The 18,948-nt window shown below is 41.1% G+C and overlaps 1 protein-coding gene across 1 annotated transcript in view; it reads right to left on the bottom strand.

Moving 5' to 3' along the window:
• COLEC12 (collectin subfamily member 12) overlaps positions 1-18,948 on the bottom strand; it is a 222,971-nt gene that overhangs the window by 67,951 nt on the left and 136,072 nt on the right. Inside the window, exon 3 of the mRNA XM_077270325.1 lies at positions 2,003-2,125. Within this exon, the coding sequence (XP_077126440.1) occupies positions 2,003-2,125 (123 nt within the window). The remainder of the gene's footprint in view (positions 1-2,002; positions 2,126-18,948) is intronic.

Here is an 18,948-nt window from a genome sequence, read left to right as displayed (position 1 = left end):
CCCGCTTGCAGAGAAATACTCCCCAGCTCCCGCGATGCCTCCTTGATCTTTCATCCCTTCTCTCCTGCAACGCTGCTTTCAGCTGAGCAGGACAGAAAGGATGAATGCTGGCTTCAGCACCACACGCAGGGGACAGCGCTTAACTGTAGCACTGTTTCTCCTGCAGCGGTACGTGCACACGGAGGAGAGTGCACAATGTTCTCCGTGTGCACGTGTGCGGGACGCTTTGCAGACCGTGCTGCCGGAGAAAAGCGGACATGTCTCTGTGTTTTGCACATGGACACACGGTCCGTGAAAACACGCAGGCATGCGCATAGACCCATTCATTTGAATGGGTCTACGTGTGTCAGTGTCTCCGGTACGTGAGAAAACTGTCACTACATGTACCAGAGCCACTGACGTGTGAAACCGGCCTAATAAAATTCTATGGGGGAAGTCTGCACATGAAACTTGGGGTACTCTCAAGAAACTGATATCACCGATTTAAAACATGTACCTCAGGTTAGTCAGTTTATGCTGTTTTACAGTATAAAAAAAACAGAGTGGCCATGAGATTCCTATTATATCTCACTCACTTTGCTGGAACTGTAAAATGCTGTGTTTTTGTTGCAGCGAAAATATGCAGCATGAAAAACTCACCCAAAAACTCATGGAAAGTTAGCTCTACGGGAATTAATTCTAAGCCACTGCAGCGCTCATTGTACAGAAATAGTGAATGGTAGATCTTGTGTTATATAGAAAGCTTTTACTAGTCATTGAGATCATGAGATTACTGTTGAAAAGTGATCAGTACAGAACAATATATATCACTGTTTTTAGGGCTCAGTGACAAGAGTGAAAACTGCATGAATTCAATTTTTTTTCTTTTTCTAAAAAGACATGAAAAATCAAGAAAAATTCTTAAAGCACCACTCCAGTGATTTGTTTTCAATTTGTTAGGTATCATGTGTGTAAGTGTAATGAAAGTAGTAGCATATCTCCACTTCTCCCAGTTTCAGTGGCACATTGCGGCACCATGTAATTGCATTTGTGACCTTCCAAATCACACAGTAAATTTAACATTTTCTCAACTCAAATCTATGAGCCTCAGGATGAAGCCAAGGAGACTTGTTCCGACTCCCATAGATTTACAGTAAGAGAGTAACTGCCATTCCAATAGGTTACAGATGTGGTCACTTGGTGCTGGAGCAGACCGGAGTGGTATGTTACTACCCTTATGACCCTTACACACAAGATGCCTAACAAAAGGCAAATGAAATAACTGTAGTGGTAGTGTAAGTTATTCTCTAATTAAATATTACTTTTAAAGGGGTTTCCCACAAACAAAGTACATTTTCATCAATAGATCTGGGAATAATAATAACTTCCACAATTGGATGTGTTAAAAAATAATGTTCCTGTGCTGAGATAATCTTATAGATGTGCCCCTGCTGTGTACTGTGTAATGGCTGTGTCTTACCATACAGTGACAGGGTCTGATCATAACAGCTCCTGGGCAGGGGAGGAAGCAAAAGAGTATACAGACAGGACAGCATGGGGTCACAGCTGATTTTTAATTTGAGGTAAAACATGTTTTTAAAAGACAGGGAAATATTTAACCTCATAAAAATAATCAGCTGAGATCCTGTTCTGTCCTGTCTGTATACTCTTTTGCTTCCTCCCCTGCCCAGGAGCTGTGTTATGATCAGACCATGTCCCTGTACAGTCAGACACAGCCATTACACAGTACACAGCAGGGGCACATTTCTAAGATTATCGCAGCACAGGAACATTTTTCAACATATCCAATTGTGGAAATTATTATTATTCCAAGATCTATTTAAATTATCTTTGTTTGTGAGAAAACCCTTTTAATGACAGTCAATAGTCAATACGCCCAGTAATAGATGCAGAGAACACAGTTTGACAATATCAGAAAATATAATAAAAATAAATCCCAATGTTCTACTCATCACATGTACTGTTGCTAGATTTAACGATAACATCCAATACTTGCACATACCTTTGTATCCTAATATGGACACTGTGATAGTGAGTAGGGCACAAAGAACGTACAGTAGTATGATTGAAAATTTCAAGGCCCAGTTATTTTTGCACTTCGTACACTGGGTGCCTTCTTGTATACCTGTTAAAAAAAGAATATTATGTAATTTTATATAGAAATGGAAGACAAAAGCTTTAGTACGAATTGTTTATGATTTGATGATGTTTTTAATAATCTTAAAAATGGTTTTCAAATTTGATACACTGATGTTAGGAATCATTTATGCGAAACTAGTAGGTTCCCACAATTCGGATTCCAATTAATAGGGGAACAAGGGTCTCCTGGTACAAATTCTGTCAGCTGAATTGTCTACTTTCTTGACATGAGTGGTGCAGAGGTATCGTTAATGTCTAAGATAGGAAAACCCCTATATGCTATGCCTCTATACAGGCGATATTGCACTATAGCCCCTGAACAGTGCATGGTATAATACTGATGTGCCATTTTTCACACTAAATACAGGTATCTGTACATTTTTGCATCTGCAATTTTTATTATTTATTTCTCTATTCTTAAATAGTACCTATAGTTTGACAAGTTTTTATAGTTGTGGGCACTGAAACACTCTGCAGACCGGTCTCTGTGTCCTTAGACCCCCGCCAATCATACATAAGACTGTTCAGAAACGTGCAGCTAAGCTTCAGGATGAGCAGTGTACTGGCTCATAGACTTACTGTTAGTCTGTAGTAACACATCTGTCGATTCTCTAATGCGAGAGTTCTTACAGTTTGATCCGAGTGTTAGCTTACTGTGATCTGATTCTTTCGCATGAGATAATTGTATCACAAATATGGCAAAAATGGAGAACCTAATTTCTCCATCTTCTCCATTTTCTGTGTCCGCAGTAATCGCACTGCACTTGGTTGACTTCAGAGTGCAGTCTGATGTTTCAAAGGCACCCGTAGACTTGTATGGGTGCGCGTGATCCAATTATCAGCTGTACCCGAACTGGCATGACATAAAAAATCACAGCTCTGCATTGACCATAGTATAACATTGTTCCAAGTGCTATCTGATAAAACAACAGATAGCATTCTTCTGGGTTATACGCTCATTTATTTCAACACATCCAATTGTGGAACTTATTATTATTCCAACATGTATTGATCAAAATTAACTTTAAAATTAACTTTGTTCATGGGAAAGCCCCTTTAAAGTCCTTGAGCCCAGCCACCATCTAAAGCCCTTCCTGGAGTCACTCCGTTCCTGTCCGGCTATATTGTGACTGACCTTGAGTTATGACTTCCGACTCACCCAGCAAGCACTGGAGAGATCCTACTAACCAGAACTAACTAGAAGACTAACCAGAGCAACGCCGATGTAGGCGCTGATACTAGAGGGAGAAAAATTAGATTAGGGCATCAAAAAACCCCTCTGGCGTGGTGCTTTCATAGTAATGAGGAGAGAGCCGAGTTTAGATCAAATAAAGCACTATATAATTTCCTTATGTTTATAATGGAAGACGATATAATTGCCATGTAGCTGATGTGACATACAACACACTTGAGCCAATGAACTGAAATGTGCATTGATTCTGTAAATGTATAGCTCTAGCGCCATGCATGCACAGTAATAGGCAGACCAAAAATTAAGAAAGAAACTAATTATAATGATTAGTTACTGCTCCATAAACTACCAGCGCATAGAAAATGTGCTGAAACAGTATGAATCAGTCATTGTGTTCTCTGCTACAAATGAAGAACTGGAGAGAATTGCAAGTAATTCTGCCTCGCTCTAAAATCATTACAGCAAATGTAATTGTGGCTGTTCCTAGACCTTGATAGCACAGGTTAGTGCCAGGAGCTATCCACACTGATTAGTGCTGATGTCTGGTGGCTCTTTGTCCGCAATTGTCATAGGATAATGCTGCCTGACAGTGTGAGAATTGGGAGACTCAATTGATAATTACTAATTTCCTGACCATCAAGCAATAGCCAAACGTCTGTTACCACCTGAGATTCACTGTACAGATAATTAGCAATTTTCGCTTGGTCCAGGTGGTTAAAATGAAAAGTCTGCAACCTGTATGTACAATGAAATTTCTCCAAACAGGAACCTCTTTGAGCAAATCACCCTTTATCCACACCAGATTATCCCTCCCAGAATTTTACAGTATGCATACCAGCCTCCTTTTCTAAAGGTTAACTCAAAGGCTTACATAGAAATCATGGGGCCCCAGAACATACGTCTTAATTGCCCCCCCCAAAAAAAATAAATAAAAAGAATTAATGGTCACAGAAGAGGCTATCTCACAATTTTGCAGTCCTTACAAAGTAATTTTCACAAGTATGACACCCCCACAGTGAATACCTCTACAGCGAATTCCCCCTACACACACGTTATGATGACCCTACTGTACCCCACCTCACCGCCCCCCCCCCCCCGGCAAAGTATGGTAACACCAACACAGTATAACCCCTCAACTGTGACCTCCGCACAGCCCTCCATACAGTATAATTGCCCACCTCACCACACCGTATAATGGCCCCCAATAGCCCTCCAAACAGTATAATGGCCCCCACACAGCCCTCCAAACAGAATAGATGGAACCCACACACACCTACACACTGTATATTTCCTTGCATACAGTATAATGGCCCCACATAGCCCTCCATGAAGTATACAGGCTCCCAAATATCTCTCCAAATATTATAATAGCCCCCACATAGCCTTCCAAATATTATAATAGCCCCATATAGTCCTCCATATAGTATACTGCACCCCACAATCCTCCATATTGCATACTGCACCCCATAGTCCTCCATATAGTGTAATGCACTCCCCATAGACCTCCCTACAGTATAATGCACCTCATAGTCATTCATATAGTAAAAAGTACTCCATAGTCCTCCACACAGTATAATGCACCACATAGTCCTCCATATAGTATAATGCACTACCTATAGACCACCATACAGTCTAGTGTACTTCATAGTCATCTATATAGTATAATGTATTCCATAGTCTTCCATACAGTATAATACACTCCCAATAGTTATCCATATAGTATAATGCACCACCATAGTCTTCCATACATTATAATGCAACCCATGGTCCTCCATACAGTATAATGTACTCCGCATAGTCATCTATATAGTATTATGGACTTTAGCATTATGTACTCACTGATTACAAAAAATACAATACTCACCTCTGCTTTTTCATTACCCCACTGTTTCAAACACTGCAGGGAGCGATCTTCTGAAGCACAGCACACCTCAGAGCTGCTTGTGCCATGTAGTGACATCATCACATCCACTGCACTGAGATGTCAGATGCCGAGGAGGGATGATGGGAGAAGAAATGTCAGCTGATGCTCAATCTCTCATCATTACTTTCAACTGGCGCTAACCCACTGGCGGTACACCATTGGGTTTAAACTCTTCCTGCCACATCCAATTTAAGTTTTTGTTCTTTTGCTGCTTTTTTCCCCTCCCTCCTCCAGGAGCCATAACTTTATATTTTTCCTCCAAAATAGATGTATAAGCATTTTTGCAGAGTGAGAGGCAATGTCGAACGACACCATTTTTTTCAATTATACAATGTACTGAAAAATGGGAAAAACATTCCAAGTGCAGTGAAATATTGAATTAAATGCATTTCTGACATTGTTGTTTAGGTTTTGTTTTAACGGTATTCATAGTCCTGTAAAAACAACATGGCAACCTGATTTTCCAGATTACCAAGCCTATAAAGTTTTTTTTAAAATTTATTTTGGTAATGGAAAAAGATTCAGAAATGCAATAAATAAATAAATAAATCAAATTTGGTTTGTGTTGCTATTTTTTGAAACATAACTTTTATATTTATCTATTATTGGACCTCTTTAAGGACTTGTATTTTTACATGGCAAGCTAATGTTTTTATTGAAACCATATTGTCGAACATAAGATGTTTTGATCTTTTTTACTTCATTTTTGTGGAGAGTGGTGGGAACTGAAAAACAGCATTCTAGCGTTTCATATTTTTTGCTTTATGGCATTAAATATTTTGATAGATCAGACATTTGTGGTTGTGATGATACCAGATATGTTTATTTTTTCATTTATCTATTTCTAATGGAGAAAGATGGGGAGATTCAAAATTGTTAGTTTATTTTTACAATTTCAAACTTTTTTTTATTCTTTACTTTATTTTTTTATTGCCTTTAAGTAACCTGAACCAGAAACCCTTTCATCACTTGCTCTATAGATTGACATACCAAAGTATTGAAGTATATAGTGTGGCATTTCAACTCACTCCCTCACATGGAGGTAGAAAATAGCAACCCTGTCTCTTTAAATCTTCAGTTGGTTTATTATATGGCAGCATAAACCAACAAGAAGGGGAAGTAAAACACAGCCCTTCAGGAAAAAAACAGGAAAATAGCAAAGAAAACAGAATGCTGTGCATAGTCCATACATTTGCGGGGAGGTGCCCTCTCTGCAGCAATACAGGTTCAGTCTTTCCTCCTCATGACAAAAACCACTAGAGATCCTCTCTCCAATCCTGCTGAACCAAGACTGCCTATGGAGCCCATCTATTTAGACCCCAGATCACACCCTGGGGTGGAGATAAGGTGGACATCCTCCCACCCGCTCTCTGGATGTCCACATAAAAGCCAGACCATTATATAAATTAGCTTAACCCCTCACGGCACTTAGTGTGCTGGAGGATAAAACTCTGGGTTTTATATCACTGACGCCATTAAACGTAGTGAGACATATCTCCCCTCCAGCACTTTACCAGTGCTTTGTCACAGTAGGTAAAATTATGTTATGTAGGGTAAATGTTGTGGCTGGGCTCCCCAGGAGTATCAAGATGGTAGCAACGCGGGCATTCAGCAGGGCACTGGCTGCCATTGCACCCTTTGAAACAGCACACCACAAATTAAGTACTGGTGTCATATAGATTGTATCACACAGCATAGAACCCGTCTTGTTTTTCATGGATAGAAATTATGTACATTATAGTCTATGGGCATGATCAGATGTCTGTCTCTCTGTGTGCCAAGTGTCCACAAAAAATTGAAACAACAAATCAAGAAAATGAGCTCAATATCGTCCACTCAAATCAATGGGTCCAAGTGAAAAGCACAGCACAAGGATGTCATCCATGTATCATTAGACTGTTGTTAGTTTTTTACATTCTAATGGGTAGGAGAAGCTTGTTTTTTTATGTACAAGTAAAATGGATGCCACACTGATGGCACAAACAAACTCACCAAATCAGATAAAAAAGCTGATCAAAACCAATCAATTTTTCTTGCAATTAAAAAAAAAAAAAAAAATGGACATGTCAAACAGTGTTTTTTTGTTAGTGGTGTGCCTAATATACAACCCCTTTGTAACACCCCAGGGGACCGGTTGTTACAGTGATGTTGCCTTCATTTCGGGGAGGGCGATATCATGCTTGGAGGCAATGGGGTTCTCTTTACCAGGTAAGCACACACTTGCACCACATTCTGAATCCAGGCCAGAAGGGGAAGCTCTGAACCGGATTCAGGGGAGTGTGCCCCAACTTTATGTGCTCTGGCCTGGAAGAGGAGTTAGTGAGTTGGCCCTGAGAGACCAAAGAAAGCAGCCTTCTAAGGCTACTTTCACACTAGCGTCTGGCTCGGCCCGACGCTAGCGTTGTCTCCGCCGCACAACGGGGGCAGCGGATGCATTTTTCCAGCGCATCCGCTGCCCCATTGTGAGGTGCGGGGAGGTGGGGCGGACCGTCGGGAGCAAAAAACGTTACATGTAACGTTTTTTGCTCCCGGCGGACCGCCACAACACGGCGCAACCGTCTCACGACGGTTGCGACGTGTGGCAATCCGTCGCAATGCGTCGCTAATGTTAGTCAATGGAGAAAAAACGCATCCTGCAAGCACTTTTGCAGGATGCGTTTTTTCTGCAAAACGACGGACTGCAGTTAACGCTAGTGTGAAAGTAGCCTTAGAGAGATGTGGAGCAGACAGCCAGAGCCGTGCAGCCAGTGAAGTGCTGCAGCTCCAGGAAAGGATAGAGAACCTGAAGGGTGAAGTGCAGTGGAGCACAGAGGAAAGGAGCACGGTAGTGGAACAGGGCTCAGTAGGGGAACGGCAGCAGGACACCCTCAGAGCCAGAGCACAGCAGCCGGGTACCAGGAGCCCGAGGCCTTAGTGGAACTGTAGGACACTTGGCAGAACCGGAGGACTAAGAACTTTATGTGATTGTCCCACACCACACCTGAGATGCAGCAGCACCTGAAGAGCCCGGGGCATGATAGAGTCACTGTAAAACGGCTCAAGCTGCCCGTCGTGCAGGTACCTGTCTTAGGACAGGGGGAAAAGAGGACTTTGCTAAACAGCTTCAAGCTGCAGGGACCTTATAGGACAGCGCTAGTTGGAAAGGCTTACGGACCTCACCTGGGAGAGGGATTCCCCAATTGCTTCCAAGCCGGCCGGACCCTAACTACACCTGTACCTGGTACCATGGACTGAGGCCTGTTATATCTACAGTAAACCATGTAAAGACTTTACAACTTGTGTCCTCTCCTTATTCTTCGGCTTATACCATCTGGCCCACACACCTTGGGAGCCCTGGAGACCCCGCTTCACCTGTGGGAAACATCACCATCATTGCTGCAACAACATCCCCCAGAGGACTCCTTTTAAAGCAGGGTCAGTCCCCACTGACTGAACACCACAGGTGGCATCACGACAAACTATTCAACAACCCCTTAAAAGACTGTTCCCCTTTTTCAGTGAGTCCCAGGGCCACGGAGCGGGTCGCAGCTACCGTGACATCCCCTTTCACAGCGACCGGACCCGATACCGAGTACCCCGCTGCCTTGGTGGGCGACTCACCTTCAATGATCTCCATTTTTTTTATATAAGATTTTAGAAGATTATTTTACTGTAAACTGTAACTGTTTTCCTGCTTTTGGTATTGCTAAACTTAGTTTCATGTACAATATAATACAAGCAATTTCAGTATGTGAAATAAACTTAGTGGAATCATCTGTCTGTGCTTTGTGAGTTCTATAATTTCACAGTTCAAGTAAAACTTTGTTTACTACAATGAATAATCCTCTGTAGTCTGTATGAGGGAATTTAGTTGGTGGCCTGGGCAAAGAATCTCTACATATATCTCCTACAGCTGCTGGTGGCCGACAAGGTCCAATCAGATTCAAAAATAGCATTCTTTTTTGTAGGTTAACGATTTGGTAAATTGCATTGCTGTACACGCTACGATTAGGATGGAATCACACTAGCGTATAAAAGATCTGTCTAATCTTGATCCAGAAAAGTAGGACCAGCGTCATGCGATTATAATGTGATTTTTCTCAACTAGCAACCGTATGGCAGCCGTATGCACTATGTATGCAATGCTTTTTTCACATTATTTTTACATACTGTATTTCTCTATGTAATTTAAAGGGGTATTCCCATCTCCAAGATCATATCCTAATATGAAATACGTGTAATAATAATAACATTAGCAAATACTTCCAATTAGAAATGTGGCATAGTTTTTTTGATTTGCTGTGTCTCTTTCCATATGTGCAGGCATTGCAGGACCTTTGATATCCAAAGTTACGACTACTAGCAACTATCTAAATAACTGTAACTTCTTCAGTAGACGTAACATGGATACCTAAGGTCCTGCAATGGCTGTACATGAGAAAAGAGACATAGTGAATCAGAAAAACTTTACTACATTTCTAACTGGAGGTATTTGCTATTATTATTATTTCTATACCTACTACACACTGGGATAGGATGTTGGAGATGTAATACCCATTTAGCAAAGGCTAAGCAGACAGCTGAGGGTTGATATTAATAGGCTGGGAAAGGCCATGGATATTGGCCTCTTTATTGGCCTCTTTCCAGCCTAATAAGATCAGCCCTCAACTGCCCCAGAAATGGCAAATCCATTAGATGTGCCAACTCTAGTGCTCAGCCTCAGCTCTTCCCGATTGCCACGGCGTGTTGGCAATTGGGGTAATTGTTTTGTCTGCTTGATGTCAGCAAATGTCGCTGACATCAAGCCCACAGGTTAGTAATGGAGAGGCGTCTGTCAGACACTGCCATTACTAACTCCATAGTCAAAAGAAATAAACATACACACAGAAAAGTCCTTCATTTTTAAAAATCACTCCCCTACAATTTCCTTCTTTTACCTGTTTATTAAAAAAAAAATCCACACAAGTCCGCCGTATCAAAAATATGGATATACCATGATGATCCCTGTCTTCTTCATTGAGTGTATGGAACACCGCTCAAAGAAAGAACCTCCATAGACTGGAGCAACAGCCAATGGTGGTTCTCACGCTGCGCTCTGCAACAACCCGACTGCTGTGACGAACAGTGACGTAAGTAAGGTTAGCGCATTTCACAGCTGTTGGGTCACACAGACGGCAGCGTAAGAGCTGGAATGATAATCAGTAACGTTACTGCTCATCATTCCGGCTCTCATGCTGTCTGTATTGCCTTTGTTGGTTATCAAAAATAGGGGGGACCCTAGGTAATATTTTTACAACCTCCCCAATTTTTGATAACCAGCAAAGGCAACGCAGTCAGCTGTGGGCTGATATTAATAGACTGGAAAGGTCCATGGTTATCTGTCCCTTCCCAATGTGATAATATCAGCCCACAGCTGTCTGCTTTCCCTTAGCTAGTTGTGAAAAATAGAGGGGACCCCACACCTTTTTTTATTATTTATTCATTTAACAGGTAAAATAAGACTAAACACCCTTTAGTGCCACATGAAAGGCACTAAAAGGTATTCATTTATTATATGTAGTGGGCTTGTGACATTAAATTGCAACATTCCATCTATCTATATATCTATTCTATCTATTCTATGTCTATTATGACAGTTCTGGCTGTGAATTTACTGTACTTGGCTAATGAAATGTCAGGTTTCCTTTGAGATGTGTGGTAAAAATCAGAAGGCACATGCATTTTTTGTGCAATTTTTTTTCTCGCACCTATTGACGTGCTGTGACGAGTGCGATCCGATTCTCGTAGACAATAGCAGCATGCTGCGATTTTTCTCAGTGCATTCCGCAGACGAACACTGACTAATTTAATAACTTTTGTCAGAGTGCGATGCGATGTCTTCTTGCATTGTACTCGTCTGATTTATACGCTCCTGTGACTGAGCCCTTACTGATGAAGTAAAAAACTACTCACCCTTTTTACATTATTTCAGTTTACTTTGTTTTCAACCACATAGCTAGCATTGGTCGATCCATGAATCTACTATGAGTTCCATTGAATTCTGATAATTTGTGCAAAGAACTCTTTGCTAACTTCTAATTATCTGGCTATATGGTACAAAAATATTTGACAGCTTTTGTAACCAGAAACAAACTTTTCACATGTAACATGGTGATTTTGTAGCTTTTTATTTAGCTCTGATTAATTTTAAAGCAAGTATTGCAATGACACGAAAGTTAAAAGAAAAAACTGGTTTATTACCGTCTTAACCAGTTGATAAAAAGAATGCTCTCAGTGGGAAAAACAAGATAATCTTGTAGTTATGTAGTTACCTTTTAATGGCTAACAAAAATAAAATAAATGGTGTTACAAAGCAAGCTTTTGAGACATCTTAGGTCTCTTCCTCCGGCATAGTATAACAAAGTATCTGAAGAAACACAAATTTATGCACAAAAAAAGGCATGGCATAATAAATGGACATTTATTGTGCTATGCCTCTTTTTTGTGTGTGCATACATTTGTCATTAATGACATGAAAGACATGCAATGTAGGCTGAGTCGTACAGTATGTCAGTACATTCCGGATTAGAGATACGGCTACCTCGTGCAGATCAACTTGGAGTTATTTTCAGTGAATAATAGAATTTACACTGCACCAGTAAATACACAATTAAACTTTACTATTAGAGCCAATTGGCTACTGTAATGTATTTTGTAATATCCGCCACATCTGGTTCTCTCCTGACTCCTGAGTATTACCCTTGACCTTATACTTGTCCATATGTTTCTGTTACATTTCTCTTTTTATTAAATTCTGCTCTATTCTAGTCACATATTTAAAGGAAGTCAACTTTTTTTTTATTCTCATCCAAAATTTTAAGTAATGTTTTTTTTGTTCTTCATCAAGACTGGCAATTTTCTTGCAGGATGAGTGAGGGTTGCTTGTAGGAGACAGATGCTCCTTGAGTCATTAAGAGGCGGTCACTTGATGACTGGCGGGCACCTCCGTGCGCTACCCCAGAAATCTCACTCCAGTCCATGACTGGTGCAAGGTTTCTGGAGTGAGGAACACCACAACTTATCATGAATTAGATGAACTATGATGTCACACCCTCGCAGTGACCCCATCCCAGCCCAGCTTCACTCATAATATAAGAAGACCCCTAACAAACCCCATTTTAAAAAATCCACCCCAAAAAATGTTCTTAACTGTATTCAAGAAGTTTGTTAGCCTTTCAGCTGCTTCACATGAATTAATACTAAGTGGAAATCAAACACTACATTTTATTTCTACCAAAATGTTGCTCAGCCCCAGATTTTCACAAGGGTAACAGGAGAAAATAAGCCTCACAATTATTTACTGGACTATTTGATGTCCATTTTGTCGAAAAAGAAAATCTTGCTTAAAAAAGTTTTCCTCTTATAGTCCATTGGCAACTCCTATGATTCAGGAGTGCCTCCATAACTTCCTTCCCAATTACTGAGAGAAGTATGCAGCAACACAGTTCTCACCTCCTGCCTGACACAGATCCATCTGACCAGTGCTTGTCAGGGCAGAAAGCTTCCAGATCCTACCCTTCACTAAAGCTGCACAGATCTGACAGATCCTGACTAGCTCAAGGACCTTTATGGTCGGTCGTGTGTTAAGTAACATGCCTGAAAGGACCCTCAAACTGTAGTGGTATACACACTGTGTTTATGTATTTAGCAAACCTGTGTGTGTATGTAACAGAGGTGTGTGTACTTAGCAGAGCTGTTTGTGTGTATATGTAGCAGAGCTGTGTGTCTTTATGTAGCAGCATGTCTTTCTATGTAGCAAAGCTGTGTTTACGTATGTCCGAGAGATGTGAGCGTGTGTATGTAATATAGCAGTGTATTTATATATGACAGTTGGATGTGTGTATGTAGCAGAGCTGTGTGTATTTACTGTGCATGCAGCAGTGTTATCTGCATGTGTGCAATGCAGAGAGTGTGCATAAAGTGTGTGCAGATCTATTCATAATTTTTAATTAGTAGGAAATATGTTTTTATTATTTTCTGCTTTCAAAACCTGGTGTTCATTTTATAGCAAGATACGTCCTACATTCTGAAATATGCGTTTGTTATACGATTTCTTGAGTACACTCAAATAAGGTCAGAATCCACTGTTTGGGCACACGGGCAGGGCATGGAAAGAAAGGCATACTATCTGACTTTTAAAGCACTTATTTGGCTACAATATACAGAAGGTGCTAAACAGCAAGCCCCCCATAAATAGGAAGCCATCTAGGGGTGTGATGAGCATTTCAGCTTATTGGTGTTTAAGAGATTTTTATAAAATTGGGCCGTGAAATTGAAAAAATGCATTTTTCAATTAAAATTTTGATTTAGCCAAAAAATGTTTATTGGAGACTACAGTTTGTGCACAATGGAGGACCTGGAAGGGAAGGAGCGCTATTTGACTTTTGGAGCACAAATTTGCCTGTAATAGATTGAAGGTACCATCTATTACTATTATCTATTTATAGAGGTTCTAAAACAAAAATAAACCCTGATAATTGACTCTATTTTAGGCCGGTTTCACAAGTCAGTGTCTCCGGTACGTGTAGTGACAGTTTTCTCATGTACCGGAGACACTGACACATGTGCACATGCCTGCATGTTTTCACGGACCGTGTGTCCGTGTTGAAAACACGTAGACATGTCTGTTTTTCTCCAGCAGCATGGTCCGCAAAGCGTCCCGCACACGTGCACACGGAGGACAGTGTGCACTCTCCTCCGTGTGCACGTACCGCAGTAGGAGAGACAGCGCTAAAGTAAGCGCTGTCCCCTGCGTATGGTGCTGAAGCTGGCATTCATCCCTTCTCTCCTGCTCAGCTGAAAGCAGCGCTAGCAGGAAAGAAGTGATGAAAGATCAAGTTTTTTTTTGTTTAAATCAAAGTTTGGGGTCACCTCTCACCCAAACCCCACCCCACCCCCCGTGCACCCGCCTGCTTGAAGAGAAATACTCACCCAACTCCCGCAATGCCTGCTCTCAGCGCCGGTAGCTCATCCTGTGTGAGCGGTCACATGGTACCGCTCATTAAGGTGATGAATATTCATTGCATATTCATCACCTTAATGAGCGGTACCACGTGACCGCTCACACAGGACGAGCTGCCGGCGCTGAGAGCAGGCATCGCGGGAGTTGGGTGAGTATTTCTCTTCAAGCGGGCGGGCGCACGAGGGGTGGGGTGGGAGGCGGGAGGTGACCCCAAACTTTGATTTAAACAAAAAAAAGCTTGATCTTTCATCCCTTCTCTCCTGTTAGTGCTGCTTTCAGCTGAGCAGGAGAGAAGGGATGAATGCTGGCTTCAGCACCACACACAGGGGACAGCGCTTACTGTAGCGCTGTCTCTATTGCGGCGGTCCGTGTGGTCCTCAGGCGGCACATGGCTGCCGCACGTGTGCCATACTGATGTGCCACGTGAGCACACGGACATACGGACACAGATATTTCCGGTACTGATTTTTCCGGTACCGGAAATATCTGGACGTGTGAGACTGGCCTTAGAAACTGCACCTCTCGAGGAATTCATCTAGAGGTGGGATTAGGATCTTGTATCCACAGGTGCTGCAGGTTTTTTGTGAATGCAGAAATACACCACACATGGTCCTGGCAGTGAACACAACAGACCGCAGAAGAGACGGAGCTCCATTTCGAAGGGCAGATTTTGCTGGAATGGATTGCAGGTACCATGTCACATTAACAGAGCTCATGAGTTGCTAGCACAGCAGAACTCACCAAAATCTATCCCATTTTACAAACTACCCATTAATTAATTAATCCACTGTGAGCATTTTGATATCACAGAATTTTATAATATTGTGCCATGAAGACAAAAAGTTATATTTTTCCACAAAAATGTTGCTTTAGTGTAAGAAGAGAGACCTTTTCCATGCCGGGGCTGAAACTGTCGACTGTCACCTTTGTTATCCAGGGGAAAGCTTAGAGACCCAGACCGACCTTTGCACTCGATAGCAGGGTGCGTAGCTAGGATAAAAAGGTCAGAGCACGCAAAACGGCAGGCAGACTTGGCGGGAACATGCAGCGCGCAGCAGGTGAAATTTGGTGCCCTGTCCTCTGAGCACTGTGACAGCGCAGGTCCGCGCTACATTGTCCCTGCTGCCACCTTCAATGACTGTGACTGGAACACTGTTTTTCACCCGTTGGCCCCTTCTGCTTTCTGCTCAAGGTACTCAATTCATCTACAGATGTAGTGACTATTTGGCCCAACATAGCTTTTTTTTTTTTTCTTAGAAATAAGCAAGCAATGGAATGAAAATTACAAATATGCCAGATTAGTGCCCAATACATTGTGCACTGTTTGTGCTTCTGAAGACACGTTCATCAATCGAGTTCTCCCCACTACAGCAATGGCTTACATGTGGACACAAATTGCTGTTTAGGAATGCTGTTGAGCTCAGAATGCAGGGGAGTCATTTGGTTTTGGGAGCATGGATTTTACTAGATTCATTGGGGGTATGGAATGTTGCTTTTCTAATTGTGTAACAATTATGTGTAAGCCCTCTATTTTTATTGATAGATGCAGAACTGAAAACAGTGTTGTTTTTTGTGGTATTAGTTGAATTTTTAGGAATAAATAACATCTTGGATCACTTTTAAGGCTATGTTCACATTTATCCTGTGCTCTATCTTGAGCACTTGCATTGGGGTTTCTGTCTAATTTCACAAAAAATTAATCCAGACAGGACCCCAGGCGGAACTATAATAAAGTAGATTGAGTCAATCTGGACTCTGTTTTGACGGTGTCTATTTTTTTTGGAGATGCACAAAGTGACTCCATCTGCCTCATTGTATTGAATAGTCCCCGAGGGCATTACAACTGATTTCTGTTTTTTTTTTCATTTAACCAAAAATCATAATGTAAGCGCACAGCAAACAGCACATGATAAATAGCCTTATTTTGATTTTTGGGAGTCAAAATTAACAAATAGCCAACAGGTTAGGTATGAACAGTTTTTATTTTTTCATTTGCAATGTTCGCTATGCAATATAAGTAATAAAAAAACTATTATTTGGCTCAGCATTATTACATCACTTTGAGATTCATATTGTATTTTTATAATGTTTTTCAACATTATACACTAAAAATACTTTGTTTTATTTAAAAAAAAGTAAGTAATATTTTTACATTACGATATTTTGAGAGCTTTAACTTTTTTATGTTTCTCCATGACTCTTCTCCTCATTTTTTACGTTGTTGCTCCTTACTTCCGTTTTCTTTTTTTGGGATCCCTGTTATGATAGGAAGTACTTTTGACTGACCCTTTCTTTGGTTACGTAATTGTTCTATAAAAAAGCTTGAGTTTTTCAAGATAAGTTGAAGTTTTTAATGGTACCAGGGTAGAGTACATAGCATTTTTTGATTGCTTTTGTTTCTAATTTTTGAGAGGCAGAATGTACAAAAACCAGCAATTTATGAACTGATTTTTTTTCAACATTATTTGTGCAGTACAAGTGATATTCTTCCGAGTAGTGATATAGTGATACCCTATTAACAGTGATATCCAAATGTTATAGGCAGGTGTGGGAAGAAATGTAAGTATGATATAAAAAATAATAGTGTTAATTTATTTTTAGCAATTAACATAGTGAATGAACAAAAAAAAAAGAAATGTAAATCAAATCAATATTTGGTGTGACCACCCTTTACTTTCATAACAGCATAAATTCTTCTATATACACGTTCTCAAAGTCATGGATTTTGTAGAATTATAGTCAGGTATATGACTAACCAATTATGCTAAACAAAAAAAATTTTCAGATTTAGGTTGACACAGTTATTAACTGAAACAGAAACAGGTTTGTGCAAAGCTCAAAACTTGGTGATGAACAGACAAATTCTGCTACAAAGGTGAGGTTATGGGAGACAGTTGCATGTTACAAGTCATACAACATGGCAAGTCGGAGCACAGCAACAAGACTCAAGCTAATTATAGTGCATCAGTTAGGTCTCTCACAGGTAAAGATTTCAAAGCAGATTGGGGTTTCAAGATGTGCTGTCTAAGCGCTTTTGAAGATGCAAATATAAATCAGCAACATAACTGTAGACGTAATAGTCTGCCCAGGACACTAAGTGCAGCAGATGAAAGACACATCAAAATTCCTTTCGAAATCCAAAGCTATCCAACAATACCATCAGCTGAAAACTGGCAACAACCAGTGGGATTAATTTACATTCATCTACTGTTTGGAGATCAAACATGGTCTTCATAAAAGAATTGAGTCCAAAAAAGCCATACCTTCGACATCAAAATAATGCGGACAAACATAAGGAACCGAAAAATAACAGCAGGTCCTCTGGACAAAATCTGACATATCTGACTTTAACAGAAATCAGTGTTTTATCTCTAAAGGGTTAGATAACAGTACAATAATGAATGTCTGTTGTACATAAAACAGAGGTTAGGAGGTTCCTTGCAAATTTGGAGCTGCATTCCAGCGAAAAGATTTGGAGAATTGGGTATTAGTTTTTCCTCAATGCTGAGAAATAGAGGCAGATACTTTTCTATCACGCAATAAAATCAGGGAGGCGTCTGGTTAGCTACTGATTTATTCTGCAACAGGAAAATGACCCCAAACATACAGCCAATGTCATTAAGAACTATCTTCAAAGTGAAGAAAAACAAGGAGTCCTGGAATTGAAGATGATGTGGCCCCTACAGAGCCAAGATCTCTAAAGGTACCTTCACACTAAACGATAACGATAGCGATCCGTGACGTTGCAGCGTCCTGGCTAGCGATATCGTTGAGTTTGACACGCAGCAGCGATCACGATCCTGCTGTGCCATCGTTGGTCGGAGCAGAAAGGCCAGAACTTTATTTCGTCGCTGGATCTCCCGTAGACATCACTGAATCGGCGTGTATGACACCGATCCAGCGATGTCTTCACTGGTAACCAGGGTAAACATCGGGTTACTAAGCGCAGGGCCGCGCTTAGTAACCCGATGTTTTCCCTGGTTACCAGCGTAAACGTAAAAAAACCAAACACTACATACTTACATTCCGGTGTCTGTCCCCCGGCGTCCGCTTCCCTGCACTGTGTAAGCGCTGGCCAGCCGGAAAGCAGATTACAGCGGTGACGTCACCGCTGTGCTTTCCGGCTGGTGCTTACACAGTGCAGAGAAGCACAGCGCCGGGGGACAGACACCGGAATGTAAGTATGTAGTGTTTGTTTTTTTTACGTTTACGCTGGTAACCAGGGTAAACATCGGGTTACTAAGCGCGGCCCTGCGCTTAGTAACCCGATGTTTACCCTGGTTACCAGGGGACTTCGCATAGTTGGTCGCTGGAGAGCGGTCTGTGTGACAGCTCTCCAGCGACCACACAGCGATGCTGCAGCGATCGGCATCGTTGTCGATATCGCTGCAGCGTCGCTTAATGTGACGGTACATCTGTCTGGGACTGTATGAAGAGAAAGAAGGATTTGCTCAAGCCTGCATCCATAGAAGAACTACAGGGGATGGACAAAATAATGGAAACACCTATCGTTTTGGCATCATAATCTTCGAACATGTTATAAACATGCAAACCGTGACATATGGTAATGTTTTGTAGTTGATTATTTGTGTTATGTGATATGTGTATGTAAATTAACCCATTGTCTACCAATGTCCTTTTTTTGGGATGCCTAATCTTTTGCTTCTAGCAACTAAGATTTTATAATTTTATAATTAGGTCAAATTTTTTGTG

This window comes from Ranitomeya variabilis, chromosome 6 (genome assembly GCF_051348905.1).
Source record: "Ranitomeya variabilis isolate aRanVar5 chromosome 6, aRanVar5.hap1, whole genome shotgun sequence".
Taxonomy (NCBI): domain Eukaryota; kingdom Metazoa; phylum Chordata; class Amphibia; order Anura; family Dendrobatidae; genus Ranitomeya; species Ranitomeya variabilis.
This window is presented reverse-complemented; position numbering and strand designations above follow the sequence as displayed.